At 45.2% G+C, this 15,947-nt stretch overlaps 1 protein-coding gene across 2 annotated transcripts in view; it reads left to right on the top strand.

Annotated features, from left to right (window-relative positions):
* ptprn2 (protein tyrosine phosphatase receptor type N2) overlaps positions 1 to 15,947 on the top strand; it is a 1,093,281-nt gene that overhangs the window by 485,879 nt on the left and 591,455 nt on the right. For both annotated transcript variants that reach the window (XM_085987555.1, XM_085987557.1), the window contains exon 9: positions 1,899 to 2,266. In XM_085987555.1, the coding sequence (XP_085843681.1) occupies positions 1,899 to 2,266 (368 nt within the window). The remainder of the gene's footprint in view (positions 1 to 1,898; positions 2,267 to 15,947) is intronic.

The raw sequence follows: 15,947 nt of genomic DNA, 5'->3' as shown, positions 1-15,947 counted from the left end.
CATCCTCGGTTCCGAGGGACTGCCTAAGAGAGAGAGAGAGCCATTAAGTGTATATTGCCTCTCCCTGTTCCTTCTGCCAAAATGCATCACCTCACACTTCTCTGTATTAAATTCCATCTGCCACTTGTCTGCCCATTCTGCTAGCCTTTCTATGTCCTGTTGCAGTCGATTGGTATCATCCTCACTGTTTGCCACACCCCCAAGTTTGGTGTCATCGGCACATTTTGAAATTCTACCCTGTATTCCAATATCCAGGTCTTTTATATATATCAAAAAAAGCAGTGGCCCCAGCAGTGACCCTTGGGGAACACCACTGTCTACCATCCTTCAATCTGAAAAACAGCCATTTACCACAACTCGCTGTTTTCTGTCCTTAAGCCAATTCCTTATCCAAGCTGCCACTGACCCACCTATTCCATGAGCCTCAATTTTGTTAACCAGCCTTCTCTGTGGTACTTTGTCAAACGCCTTCCGAAAATCCATGTCGACAACATCCATTGCATTCCCTTCATCAATCCTCTCTGTTACTTCATCAAAAAATTTAATTCAATTAGATTCCTTTTCAGTTCTGTAACAAACCTATTTATGGTATGAATGGTGTTTTCCAGATGTTCCCCTACCATTACATTACCGAATTGCCCCACTTCATTTCCTAGAAGTATATCTAGCAATGCTTCTTTCCTTGTTGGACTAAAAACCAACTGATCTAGAAAACAGTGTTGGACACATTGTAGAAACCTCTCCCCTTCTTTGCCACTTACATTAGTTTTACTGCCATCTATCTTTGGATAATTGAAACCACTCAGTATTATGGACCTGTTGTTCCTACATTTTCTCCAGTTTGGTTACAAATCCCTTCCTGTATCTCCTTTCTACTGTTTGGTCTATAATATACTCCCAATCGAGTGACCGTTCCTTTCTTATTTCTTAACTCTAAACGAATAGACACTTTGACGTAATAAGGTGCTATGAATGTCTTTATTTTTGAAAAATGCTCAAATTTAGCCGTTTATTTAATCATAAAGCTCATTTTATTAACAGAAGACACTGGTATTGGAACTTAATATTCTGCCACAAGATTTTTCAGTCACTGGAGGAAGATTTCCTTCATATAGAACCGTAAAATGCAACACAGAAGTAGGCCATTTGGCCCATTATGTCTGTGTCAGCTGTTGGCCACAGCAGTATAGTAGGTGTAGCAAAATTGTAAATGCATTCTTTAGAAAGGGGTTTACGATTTTGATGTACTTGGTGCACAAAATAAATCCTCTCCCATCTTGTTTTATTGCTGCTGAGATTGGATAAGTTAATTCAGAATCCGACATGCAGATGGAAATGAAGTGTGCACCACTCTTGTGGCACGCTCTGTTCTCAGGGTTATCGCTGCAGCTGATTCCACCGTGCTATAAAAAAATGGTAATTATTCTGAGAATGATAGATTCTTCACGACATGGGATTTGTTGCGTAGGTGCTCCCTTTATTACTGTACTTCATCACTATTAGGATGAGAGCGAGAGTGCTTTTCTCCTTTAACTAAGCATTCCATCATATTAATGAACGGATTAAGGTTTTATAGTGTAGTCTACATGGTAAATGAAGTTATTCAGTAACAGTGCCCAGCTCGAAAATTGGTTTGGTGAACCTGTGAACACAGGGATGTGAAGCAAACACCTTGAACGCTACCCGCTGCCCTGTGACAGCCACAGTTTATAATGAAGTGGGTTATTAGAGTTGAATGCATGCAGCGAGTGATAACTTTGAGGATGCTTTACTTTAGGCATGGTCATGTGGAATTTTAAGTGAATGCTCTGTTGATTCTATTGAATATAAACAGATAATAGAATTAAAATTTTCAATATGGTTTAATGTTGACTTGTACTTCTCAATCCTTATCGCAGAGTCAGACTTTCCGAACAGAGGGTGGGAGCAATGAAGACAAGAAAAGCCTTACTGAAATTCTGGATCTTGACTCCTTGTACATCAACCCTCACAAAAACCAAGTCAAAAAGCTTGGTTCCTCATCCAAAGAAATGGTCGGGGTAGAAAATGTGAAAAGCAACACTATCGCCAGAGAAGTGACCAATGCCAGGAAGTCTGAAAGTGGCATCTTTGACTTGGAAGACGAGCCAGCACACCCTGATCAATGGGTGGATGGGAGTCTGATGTACAAGGAACCTCAGAAGAAGAACTCCAAGTTAGGAGACCAGCACCTGGATGCAGAATCACCCAAAGCTAATCTGTACGGATATATTGTGACCCAGCAAAAGTAAGTATTGGGACTATCATCTACTTAACAAAAATGCGAATCAGTGGGTTATGACGGGTTCTTTACCTGGCAGAGACATGCTATTTAGTTCCCCTAGATGTGCTGCCCATTTCCCGTCCTTGTTCTTTCTCTCTTGATAGAGGTGAGTTTTACTGGGGTACAATTCCATGGTTGGCATAAATGAGGAATAGGGGTGGGTTGTGTACAGATGGAGTGGTCCATTTCCTTTTCCAAGCTACTGTCACGTTCCTTGAGATTGGGTTTGGTGTGGACAGTGCAGAGGTGATTGTAGAAGAACTCTGCTCTCTCTGGGTCCGTCTCTGAAGATCAAGGGACTAATCACACTGGTTATTTGTTAATTCAAGAGGTTATTTCAAATGAATTGGTTTCTGCATTTGAAGCCAGCCAAGAGTTTACCAGCGAGAGAATGTAAACAGGAGTTGGGAACATTTCAGAGAGAACATAAGAACATAAGAAATAGGAGCAGGAGTAGGCCAATTGGCCCCTCGAGCCTGCTCCGCCATTCAATAAGATCATGGCTGATCTGATCCTAACCGCCAATCTACTATCACAGAAATATCTCCTGAATCTAACAGAATTAGACACATGAAATAGGAGCAGGATCAGGCTACATGGCCCCTGGGCCCGCTCCGCTACCCACAGGGCCATGACCGATCCGAACCTAGACTCATGTCCAAATTCCTGCCCGCTCCCCGTAACCCTTAATTCCCTTTACTTCTAGGAAATTGTCTATTTCTGTTTTAAATTTATGTAATGATGTAGCTTCTACAGCTTTTTGGGGCAGCATATTCCATGGACCTACCACCCTCTGAGTGAAGTAGTTCCTCCTCATCTCAGTTTTGAAAGAGCAGCCCCTTATTCTAAGACTATGCCCCCTAGTTCTAGTTTCACCCATCATCATGAACATCCTCCCCGCATCCACCCGATCCAACCCCTTCACAATCTTATATGTTTCAATAAGATCGCCTCTCATTCTTCTGAACTCCAATGAGTAGAGTCCCAATCTACTCAACCTCTCCTCATATGTCCATCCCCTCATCCCCGGGATTAACCGAGTGAACCTTCTTTGTACTGACTCGAGAGCAAGTATGTCTTTTCTTAAGTATGGACACCAAAACTGTATGCAGTATTCCAGGTGCGGTCTCACCAATACCCTGTACAACTGAAGCAATACCTCCCTATTTTTATATTCTATCTCCCTAGCAATGAAAGCCAACACTCCATTGGCCTTCTTAATCACTTGCTGCACCTGCATACTAACCTTTTGAGTTTCGTGCACCAGGACCCCCAGATCCCTTTGTACTTCAGTACTTTCCAGTTTCTTGCCATTAAGATAATAACTTGCTCTACGATTTTTCCTGCCAAAGTGCATAACCTCACACTGCCAAAGTGCATAACCTCAGACTGTAGTGGGAGTTGATGCAAGGCCCAGAGCAGCACAATCCAGGGAAAGGGGCACAGCCGCAGATTAGTAGGGACCCCATTCAGGGCCAGACTGGGCCTGTTACTGATTGGGGGCCATTTTAAAGTATAAATTCAGCCCCACCCTGGGCACTGTTTCCCATGGATATCAATGATTCTCCACTCTGTTCTCTTCCTCTCACAGAGAACAGTCAACAGCAAATCAGCAAACTTATTGATAGATTGTAAAGGCCAGATTATTGAGGAATTTACAGCTCCTTCCCCCACACTGGGAGTACTGTGCATAGCTCTGGTCTCCATATTATAAAACGGATATAGATACACTTAATGGCACAGTTTTAAAGAGTGTGCAGGGACAGAGGGACCTGGGAGTTGATGTGTGTAGGTCCCTGAAGGTGGCGGGACATATTGAGAGTGTGGTTAGCAAAGCATATGGGATCTTGGGCTTCATAAAGAGAGGTATTGAGTACAAAAGTAGAGAAGTTATGCTGAACTGTTATAAAACGCTGGTTAGGCCACAACTGGAGTATTACGTCCAGTTCTGGTCACCACACTTTAGGAAGGATGTGAAGGCCCTTGAGAGGATGCAGAGGAGATTTACCAGAATGGTTCCGGGGATGGGGGATCTTAGCTACAAGGACAGGTTGGAGAAGCTGGATTTGTTTTCATTGGAGCAAAGGAGGTTGAGGGGTGATTTGATAGAGGTGTACAAGATTATGATGAGTTTGGATAGGCTAGACAGAGAAAGGCTGTTCCCACTAGTGGATGGTACAAGGACTAGGGGACACAGATTAAAGATTTTGGGCAAGAGATACAGGGGGGAACGTGAGGAAAAACTTTTTTACGCAGCGAGTGGTGAGGACCTGGAACTCGCTGCCGACGGAAGTGGTGGAAACGGACACACTCAATGTTATCAAGGGAACATAGAAACATAGAAGATAGGAGCAGGAGTAGGCCATTCGGCCCCTCGAGCCTGCTCCACCATTCAGTGTGATCATTGCTGATCATCCAAATTCAGTACCTCAGAAGACTGGATAGGCACTTGAGGGAAATAAACTTGCAGGGCTACAGGGATAGAGCGGGGGAATGGGACTGACTGGATTGCTCTACAGAGAACCAGCAAGGACTCGATGGGCTGAATGGCCTCCTTCTGTGCCGTTATGACTCTATGACTATGACACTGGAGAAGGTACAAAATATGATTCACAAGGATGATGCCAGAACTGCGAGGGTATACTTATCAGGAAAGGCTGAACGGGTTGGGACTCTTTTCTCTAGAAAAGAGAAGGCTGAGGGGTGACCTGATCGAGGTCTTTCAGATAATGAAAGGGTTTGATAGGGTAGACATAGAGAAAATGTTTCCACTTGTGGGGGGGTCCAAAACTGGAGGTCATAAATATAAGATAGTCACCAATAAATCCAATAGGAAATTCAAGAGAAACCTCTTTACCCAGAGAGTGGTTAGAATGTGGAACTCGCTACCACAGGGAGTAGTTGAGGCAAATAGCATAGATCGATTTAAGGGGAAGCTAGATGAGCACACGAGCGAGAAAGGAATAGAAGGGTGAAGTAGGATGGGAGCATAAATGCCGGCATAGAGTAGTTGGGCCGAATGGCCTGTTTCTGTGCTGTACACTCGATGTACTGAGCAGTCCTCCAGTACCTCACCACGTGGTCATTCTTCTTAGGTTGGATCATCTGATGGAGGTGGGGACCATGTGATCTGATGGAGGTGGGGACCGTGTGATCTGATGGAGGTGGGGACCGTGTGATCTGATGGAGGTGGGGACCGTGTGATCTGATGGAGGTGGGGACCGTGTGATCTGATGGAGGTGGGGACCGTGTGATCTGATGGAGGTGGGGACCGTGTGATCTGATGGAGGTGGGGACCGTGTGATCTGATGGAGGTGGGGACCGTGTGATCTGATGGAGGTGGGGACCGTGTGATCTGATGGAGGTGGGGACCGTGTGATCTGATGGAGGTGGGGACCGTGTGATCTGATGGAGGTGGGGACCGTGTGATCTGATGGAGGTGGGGACCGTGTGATCTGATGGAGGTGGGGACCGTGTGAATTGGGGCTGAGAAATCAGGTGAGCAGGCCTTTGGCCTGTTTCCCGCCCAATTCCTTCTGCCCAAGATTTCATGCCCTGTGAAAATTCTTTGCGCTGAAGGCTCTCGTGTGAAACATTGAACAGTCTTGTTAAGGCCCAAATAATAATATAATCTATGTCAAATACCTGCCGGTGCCTTTTCCTTGGTTTTTCTTCAAGAATGCTTGAAAAACCTACAGTGTTGATTTTAAACCAGCTTTGCTAGGTAGGTGCGTCTACAATTGTAGAGCTGGTGTGTGTTTAAAGATGATTGCCAATATGTTGAAGTTTGGATTGTTGCAGTTCTATTATTTTGTATTGGTTTTTCTGCGTTTTTTTCCTTGGTTTTGGTTTTGACCTGTTTCTGTGTTTTTCTGGCCGCACCTTTTTTTATGTCTGGCTTTTTGGGGAACTGCAATTGCAGCTGCAGCATCGGAAATTCAGAAGAAGGGAATATCTCTGCGTATTCTCTTTCTGCTTGTTTTGGAGGAGGATCTTCTACCCTCCATAAACTTGAGCTCATTCAAAACTGTGCTGCCTGTATCCTAACTCGCACCAAGTTCCGTTCACCCATCACCCCTGTGCTCACTGATCTACATTGGCTCCCAGTTGAGCAATACCTCAATTTAAAAATTCTCATCCTTGTTCCCAAATCTCTCCTTGGCCTCGCCCCACCCTACCTCTGTAACCTCCTACAAGCCTCTGAGATCTCTGTGCTCCTCTAATTCTGCCCTCTTACGTATCCCCGATTTTCATTGCTCAACCATTGGCGGCCGTGCCTTCAGCTGCCTAGGCCCTAAGCTCTGGAATTCCCTCCCTAAACCTCTCCGCCTCTCTACCTCTCTCTCCTCCTTTAAGATGTTCCTTAAAATCAACCACTTTGGCCAAGCTTTTGGTCATTGCCCTAATATTTCCTTATGTGGCTCGGTGTCAAATTTTGTTTGATCACGCTCCTGTGATGCACCTTGGGACGTTTTACTACATTTAAGGCGGTATATAAATGCAAATTGTTGTTGTTGTTGAGGAATCAGAGACAGATCTGCTCGCACCCACCCTTATCCAACCAGTCGTGTCTAAAGCAAGACACGACTTACCCAGATAAATCTGACATATCCCTTCGCTGGCTCCACTTCACTGGGGAAGCATTCATGGAGTTGCGGTATGTCCATGATGTCCAGCTAATGTCCGCTCACGTAAACAGGATAACTGCAAGTTTGTGCACAACACACAGGCAGCTGTCACGATTAATTTATCCTGCTACAGTGTATCATGCCCCCCCACCAATATTTGACCTTCCCAGGAACGTGGCAGAACGGCTGCTGATGAACAAGGAATACCCCCTACAGACATCACTCATGACACCCATCTGCCAGCCTGTCACGCCTGAGCAACACGGGTATAATCAAATCCAGGAGATCACCAGGACCATTATTGAGCACACACTACAGGGATGCTGAAGCAGAGGTTCTGGTGTCTCTCCAGGACTGGGGGCTGGCTACACTAGGCCCCACCAAGAGTCTATTGCATCAAAGTGGTGTGCTGCATCCTGCACAACCTCGCCACACAGAGCCACCTGCTTTTAGAAGAGGCACAGGTGCAGCATCAAATCTCATCAGACGAGGGAGAACGGGGGAAGGTGAGGCAGCAGAAGGAGGGCCACCTCAGTGCATTGCAGCAAGAGATAGGTAAACGGAGTTGAGGTACATAGCTGATTGAATGGCGGAATAGGCTTGAGGGTCTGAATGGCCTACATCAGATCTCTTCTTAACCGGCTTAATTCTAATGGTAAAAACCCCAATTTTTCTTGTCTCTTCTCACAACTAAAGTCTCTCATCCCTGGTGTCATCTCAGTGAATCTCTTCTGCAACCTTCTTTGGCAACCTTCCTAAAGTAGGGCACAGAAAATTGGACACAATATTTTAACTACAGACTATTTAATAACTTATGTAGGTTTAGCATTGTGTTTGCTTTTTGGTACTCAATACCCCTTTTATAAAACTTAAGGGCTACTTACTTATTTTGTAGCTTTATCAATTCGTCCCCCCACTTCTAAAGGAGCTTTTCAAATGGGAGTGGGCCTTTATGCGTGGCAGCAATGCTTAAGGAGAAGTTGCTTAAAGGGCTCAATGCAACATTTAAAAGGATGTGGCAACTAATGCTTAGTAGCCGCATACGGGGGCAAACATTAATTGTTATGAAGGCTGTAAATATTTTTAATTGATATTTAAACTTTTCCAAAGGCACAAAAAAAAGTGGCAAAATCCAATGCCTGGCACACTGAATGTAGTAGGTCAGAAATGAGTGACAAGGTGGCCCAATTTGATAGGGAATGAAGTGGAAATGCTGCTGCATGATGTGGCTGCAAGGAGGATTGCCTTGCTTGCCTCCCGAGTGAATTGTCCCGAGGAGACAGCAGTGCAGCATGCTTGCAACAGATGGCGGGGAAAAAGATGAGGAAGGAGGTGATCTTGACAATCGCTGGCAATGCCAATCTTACGGTACAGATCACAGGGCTGTGTCACCGGGCTGTTTTAGTGCACCTTCCACTGGCTGCCTCAAGAGTGACCTTGATGAAAGCATGTTACCTGCCCTTTCCATGGCAGTGAGGGAGAGAATATCCTGGGAAAAATGAACAAATGAGAAAGACTATGCTTTAAGATATATACAAAAAAAAACACTCTCCCCCCCCTCTCACGTTCGTTAGTAGGGCTAGAAATTGGGTATTGCCCCGTTTGGGACACTAACTTTTGAAAAGTAGTGCCAGGCGCTAATGATTCTCTCCTGCCGGGAAACTCAGCTTTAGGGCTCCAAGAGGGAAGTGGAGCGCTAAACCAGGCGCTAACCACTTCTCTTAGGGCGCTAAAGTCTGAGAGCGGGGCGTTAGCGGCAGAGCGCTGAACAATTTGGAGCACATTGCTAACGGCATCAGAGGCTGCTTCCCTCGCTTAAAGGGAAGGGCCAATGATGGTGCACAACCTACTTGTCAGCAGTTTTGTTTTGCAAGGCGACTGCCATTACAGCCCCCAACACGCTCACAAAATGGAGGGCTTGGACATCTTGCAGCAATGAAACATCAAAAACTGTGAGCAGGCACCAGACTGCTGCAAATAATAAAGTTTGGCCTACCTTAAAACCGTTGCCTTTAATTAGCGCACTCCAAGCGGCCAGCCGAGTTGACGACGCCTCCTCTTCCTGCCGTTGTTCACGCCCGGCGATACAGCAGGGGGGCGGGAGGCAGTTTTACCTCCGGGGCGATAACGGGGCGCTGCGCTGCGCACTTTATGACATCACGATCTACGAGGCGCTAGAGGTCCAGGCGCAAACTGGCACTGAAGTTCGCGGGCGTTGCTGCTTTCGCCCCCCCCAGGCGCTAACGGGAGGCGCTAACCAACCGAATTTCTCCCCCATCAGAAATGATGGTAAAATGTAAAAAATTGTTGTTGCTGCTTACAGCCCATTCCAGTCCAAAAATACTTGACTTACAACTGCTTGTCATCTGAAGGGTCCATTGTTGTTTCTGTAGAAGTTGAAATGGATCTCAGACAAGAACAATAGGTCACACTCACTATTTGGGAAGCGAGGTTTGAATGAATCATAGAATGATACAGCACAGAAAGAGGCCATTCAGCCCATCATGCCTGTGCCGGCTTTTTGAAAGAGCTACCCAGTTAGTCCCACTCCCCTGCGCTTTCCCCAAAGCTCTGCACATTTTTCCATTTCTTTTTTTACTTATACTCAAAAAATGTATAGCTGTTCCATTAGACATAACTGCAATGGAAATATGACAGCAGAAGAACGAATTGCCAAGTGAGTCCTGCCAGCTGCTACTTCAATTGTTTTTGAAAATTGTAACTGTTAAAATTAAATGTATTTCTTGGTCTTATGATCTATATCTATGGTGTGAATTGGCTGGGCATTAAGATCTAGTTTGTATGAAAACCATCAAGACTAAATCAAACTAGTTTTTTTAAAATTTGCTTCCCCACCCCATACCACATTAGCACTTCCTTCAGTTCCCTAGAACAACAACAACTTGCATTTATATAGCGCCTTTAATGTAGGTGCTTCACAGGAGTATTATAGACAAAAAAATTGACACCGTGCCACATAAGGAGAACTTAGGGCAGGTGACCAAAAGCTTTGTCAAAGAGGTAGGTTTTAAGGAGCGTCTTAAAGGAGGAAAGAGAGGTAGCGAGGCAGAGAGGTTTAGGCAGGGAATTCCAGAGCTTAGGGCCTAGGCAACAGGAGGCACGGCCACCAATGGTTGAGCGATTGTAATCAGGGATGCTCAAGAGGGCAGAATTAGAGGAGCACAGATATCTCGGGAGGTTGTGGGGCTGGAGGAGATTACAGAGATAGGGAGGGGCGAGGCCATGGAGGGATTTGAAAACAAGGTTGAGAATTTTGAAATCAAGGCGTTGCTTAACGGGGAGCCAATGTAGGTCAGCGAGCACAGGGGTGATGGGTGAACAGAACTTGGTGAGAGTTAGGACATGGGCAGCCGAGTTTTGGATCACCTCAAGTTTATGTAGGGTAGAATGTGGGAGGCCAGCCAGGAGTGCATTGGAATTGTCAAATCTAGAGGTAACAAAGGCATGGATGAAGGTTTCAGCAGTGGATGAGCTGAGGCAAGGGCGGAGACGGGCGATGTTAGAGGTGGAAATAGGCGGTCTTAGTTATGCTGCAGATATGTGGTCGGAAGCTCATTTCAGGGTCAAGTATGACACCAAGGTTGCGAACAGAGTGATTCAGCCTCAGACAGATGTTAGGGAGAGGGATGGAGTCAGTGGCTAGGGAACGGAGTTTGTGGCGGGGACCGAAAACAATGGCTTCGGTCTTCCCAATATTTAATTGGAGAAAATTTCTGCTCATCCAGAACTGGATGTCGGACAAGCAGTCTGACAATTTGGAGACCATGGAGGGGGTTCAGAGAAGTGGTAGTGAGGTAGAGCTGGGTGTCGTCAGCGTACATGTGGAAACTGACGCTGTGTTTTTGGATGATGTCGCCAAGGGGCAACATGTAGATGAGAAATCGGGGGGGCCAAGGATAGATCCTTGGGAGACACCAGAGGTAACGATACGGGAGCAGGAAGAGCAGCCGTTGCAGGTGATTCTCTGGCTACGATTAGATAGATAAGAATGGAACCAGGCGAGTGCAGTCCCTCCCAGCTGGACGACGGTGGAGAGGCGTTGGAGAAGGATGGAGTGGTCAAACATGTCAAAGGCTGCAGACAAGTCAAGAAGGATGAGGAGGGATAATTTATCTTTGTCACAGTCACAAAGGATGTCATTTGTGACTTTGATGAGAGCAGTTTCGGTACTGTGGCGGGGCGGAATCCTGATCGGAGGGAAAGATGGACATGGATTTGGGAGGCGACAACACGTTCAAGGACTTTGGAGAGGAAAGGTAGGTTGGAGATGGGGTGGTAATTTGCAAGGACGGAGGGGTCAAGGGTTGTTTTTTGAGGAGAGGGGTGATGACTTCAGATTTGAGGGAGAGGGGGCAGTACCTGAGGAGAGAGAACCGTTAACAATGTCAGCTAAAATGGGAGCCAGAAAAGGAAGTTGGGTGGTCAGCAGTTTGGCGGGAATAGGGTCGAGGGAGCAGGAAGTGGGTCTCATGGACAAGATGAGCGTGGAAATGTCATGAGGGGAGATCGGAGAGAAACTGGAGAAAGATGTGAGTTCAGGACTAGGGCAGGGGGAAACATTAGAGGAAGTTTGGCCCGGTGGGCTAGGGGAAGGAAGGGCAGTGGCAGAGGCAGCTGAACGGATGGTCTCAATTTTAGAGACAAAGAAGTCCATGAGCTCTTCACACTTGTCAATGGTGAGGGTGCAGGAGACTGCGGGGAGGGGCTTAAGAAGACGGTTAGCAGTGGAGAATAGCAGCCGGGGTTTATCTTTGCATTCCAGAATTATTCTGGCATAGTGAGCAATTTTGGCAGACGAGAGCAGGACCCAATAATACTTCATGTGGTCCAGCCAGATCTGGCGGTGAATGGCTAAACCAGTTGTCCGCCATATCCGTTCAAGTCTGCGCCCCTTGGACTTAAGGGAGCGAAGATGAGGGCCGTACCAGGGGGATCGGCCAGAGTGAGAGAGAGTAATTGTTTTAATAGGGACTATTGAAACTGTTTTAAAATTGTTTTAATAACAACAACAACTTATATTTATATAGCGCCTTTAATGTAGTAAAACTTCCCAAGGTGCTTCACAGGAGCGGTATCAGACAAAACTTGACACGGAGTCACAGAAGGACAGGTGATGAAAAGCTTGGTCAAAGAGAAAGGTTTTAAGGAGCGTTTTAAAGGAGGAAAGAGAGGTAGAGAGACGGAGAAGTTTAGGGAGGGAATTCCAGAGCTTAGGGCCCGGGCAGCTGAAGGCACAGCCGCCAATGGTGGAGCGATGAAAACAGGGGATGTGCAAGAGGCCAGAATTGGAGGAGCGCAGAAATCTCCTAATATACGAATGCTTCTACTCCTAATCCTAACGTGGTATAAGGAGGAATCTAACCATACTGCTGTGGTGTCTGTAATGCTCTTTCCTCTAACTCAGAAGTTGGATGATAGTTAGATTCAACTTTCTTGGATTTGGCGGGAGGGGAAGAGAGAACAATCGGCTACAGTTTCCTGTCCTTCAATATCATGTGACTCTTCCTGCAGTGTAAATATGTATACGTTGGTTGAGAACAGGGCTGCACTTTGGAGATATGGCTTCCTGCACCAGTCAGATAATCTGCTGTGACTTACTGTCGATGCTCTGAAACTTCTGTGAGCTGTTAAATAATTTCACAGCTTGCAGCACTCTAGTGCATCATCCAAGTTACCATTCTTCATATGTAAGCTTGAGCATTGCGTGGGCTGTTCAGCAATGTGCGGCATCACAGGCAAATCCAGCCTGATATAACATCCACAAACTTTCCAGCACAGGCTGCTAGATAATGGCCAGGAGCAGCAACCTTTGTAGGGAGTGGTGGGTTTGTCGGCCTTTTAAATTGACCTTGACGGTTCGAATCATCTCACTCCCTGGTTCTGGGGCTTGGAATTATTTAGGGGATGTGATAGATGTAGGCAGACAACTGTTTGGTGCAAGAACAAATATTTTATTTAGAAATCACACACCACACGAATTAACTAAACAAAACGTATACGCAACAGGTACAGAGGTTATGCAATGAGAGAAGAAAAAAAAACAAAATAAAACCACCTCCCACCACTACACTAACTAAGTTAGGCTCTGAAATTACAGGGACTATGCTCACCAAAGGATTTCTCCACACTTTAGACCAGTTGCACACTGCTTTCTCTCTCCTCAGTCTTGCGGACTCCTTGGCTGGTTGCGGTGTCTTCGGTATTAGCACTGGTCGACGTTTTGATGGTAAACAAGTTTTTCCTAGAGTCAGCGCTGGATGATTGTTGATCTTTCAGTGACTCCGAGGCTTCTTGTTAGGTTTTCTTGTTGCGTTGCTGTAACCTCGTGTGGCAAGTTAGATGTTTCAAAGCCGGAGTCAAAGAGCCCAGAGTCCAAGTGCTTTTCCAGCGTGTTCTCGGGTACGTTTCTTCTGCTCCGGTGTGCTGCTGCTGCGGCCCGCCGGCACTCTCTCTCTTCAGCCCATCTGTTGAGGTCCCTTTAGCTACTAGCAAGCCCCCAGTTATACCCGAGAGGCTGCTTAAACTTTTGTGCCAAAACTCGGGTGCACAATTGATTTTAGATGACTCCCTTTTGTGCGATTTTGGCAGGCTGATCAACTCTGATGTGATCCCTGTGTGAGAATTTTGGTGGGCTGATTGAGCATTAGCATGATACAAGATTCCCAAAGGTGTTCATGGGGTTTTTGAATGGTGCTGTTAGAATGTAATCAGGTCTTGATACTGTCCATTGTGTGTTTTGCTGATGCCAGGGTTTTTCTGTATAGCCGTTTTAAGAACTATTAAAATATGTATGTATCTGGGTCCCTGGTAAGTGGGCTTTTGTTAGACTGCTAATGTCTCCCTGGGGGCCTGCCTCCCAGGTGGGTTAGCAGCCCTATAAGGATCCCATTTTCCTGTGCAGACCCAGCATACAATTTAAAATGTCCAAACTCAATCCAATAGGCCCTAGTTTAGTCCAAAGGCACCTAATAGTGAGATACTTCTGTCCACATTTCTCCAAAAGGTCCAACACAGTCCCTTTTTAAATTCCAGACACATGTCCATTGAGTAGGGGGCCCCGGAATTTTGTGAATCCTACACCTTGGTTAGTTTTCTTTCCTTCACTGGGGGCATGAAGGACAATTGTAGAAACCCTGCCACCATCCTGACTGAAATCAGGTAACGCAGCCATCAGGTGACCAGACATTGAACCTGGGGCCTTTGTTATCTGTGTGGCTCAGTACCTGTCTATCCACTGAGCGATGATTGGGGGGAAATCTCGAACTGATATTTATTAAAAATCAATACAAAAGCATTTCCAGCATTTTCTGTTTTTATTAAAAATCACCTGCAGTTTTTACGTTCTTTAGAATTATTCTTGAAATGTTTTTGTTAGGCAGTTTATTGAAGCCCTGTTAAAGTGTTCTTTATTGAAATATCTCATTGAAACTTATCAAATTCTAACAGGACTAGACAGACTAGATGCAGGAAGGCTGTTCCCGATGGCGGGGGAGTCCAGAACCAGGGGTCACAGTCTAAAGATAAGGGATAAGCCATTTAGGACTGAGATGAGGAGGAATTTCTTCACCCAGAGAGTGGTGAACCTGTGGAATTCTCTACCACAGAAGACAGTTGAGGCCAATTCATTAAATATATTCAAGAAGGAGTTAGATATTATTCAAGAAGGAGTTAGATATATTTCTTAAGGCTAAAGGGGATCAAGGGATATGGGGAGAAGGCAGGGACATCGTACTGAATTTGGATGACCAGCCATGATCGCATTGAATGGCGGAGCAGGCTCAAGGGGCCGAATGGCCTACTCCTGCTCCTACCTTCGATGTTTCTATGTAACAGGGCATCAGTGGGACCACAGTGAATGGTGGGACCAACAGTCTATCTCCTTAACCAATGTGAATTAAGGGATTAAGAAAAAAACAGACTGAGTAGGAGGGTGAATTAAAATCAAATCAACAACAACTCCTACTCCTGCTCCTATCTTCTATGTTTCTATGTTCTGTTACTGTAGATGTTCGGTTCAGTTCAATGCACTTGGAGCTCCCTTTTTGCCCAGCATAAAATTGAGAATACCGATGCTCGTTATTGTATAGCATGCTAGTGCTTTGCTTCGTTACTTTTGCTAAAACCTTCTAATTTCTAAATGACTGAACTTACCTGAAGTATTTTACCTTTATGCAAGTTTAGGATCCCATCATGAACTACGTAAAGCTTCTATGATATTTTATCATTTCGCCTGTAAACTCACAAACTGTAAATTGTGCTGTCTTTTAAATTGACAAGCTCCTTGTCGGAGCAAGGCTTGTGGTGTACTACATCACCAAGGCTGAAGAGAGTAGGAGAGGAGTCCAGATAAATCAAGAAGTAGTGGTTAGGTGACGCAAAGTATCAGTTTTAAAAACCTGTTGCTAGTAGGAGGAACAGAAGGAGTGAGGGGAGGGGGCGAGGTAAGGAATTCCACAGCCTTGAGGTTCTAGGAAAGAATGAGTTGCAGTGGGAGTTGGTGCAATAAGTCTCGATTTCAGCACGGTAAGTATGGCGAAAAATGACAATTGCCGGGAAATGATTCTACTTCCAAGCATTAAAAAGCATTAAAATTGAAACTAGGTGCAAGGTGCCCCTTACTGAGCTGAGGGAATATGTATGCCAGCTTGTAAACCACAATGTCGTTTTTGTTTTACAGATTAGCAATAAAACAATTGTACTTGGCCAACAATATTTTCTCTTGGAAGGTTCAAGGTTGCATTTCTTAGCCATTTAGTGATGCTAAAATGGATATTTTAAAATCTAATTAAATATATTAATACCGATTTTAAAACACATGTTCATATTTTAAATCTTGCAGAAAGCTAAATGCTTTTAGCCACATTGGCACTTATGAAAATCTAAGTTTGAGATGTGATGTGTGAGATTGCTATGTGCTAGTTAGCTAAGGGCTTTCTAATCACTCCATTCCTTAACTTCTACACTCTATATTCCTATCACGCCTTGTAACCAATGAC

The sequence above is a fragment of the Somniosus microcephalus genome, chromosome 5 (genome assembly GCF_052327205.1).
Source record: "Somniosus microcephalus isolate GS21.2 chromosome 5, FLI_Smic_1.0, whole genome shotgun sequence".
NCBI lineage: Eukaryota > Metazoa > Chordata > Chondrichthyes > Squaliformes > Somniosidae > Somniosus > Somniosus microcephalus.
Note: the sequence above shows the minus strand (reverse complement) of the source record. Positions and strands in the feature narration are given on the sequence as shown.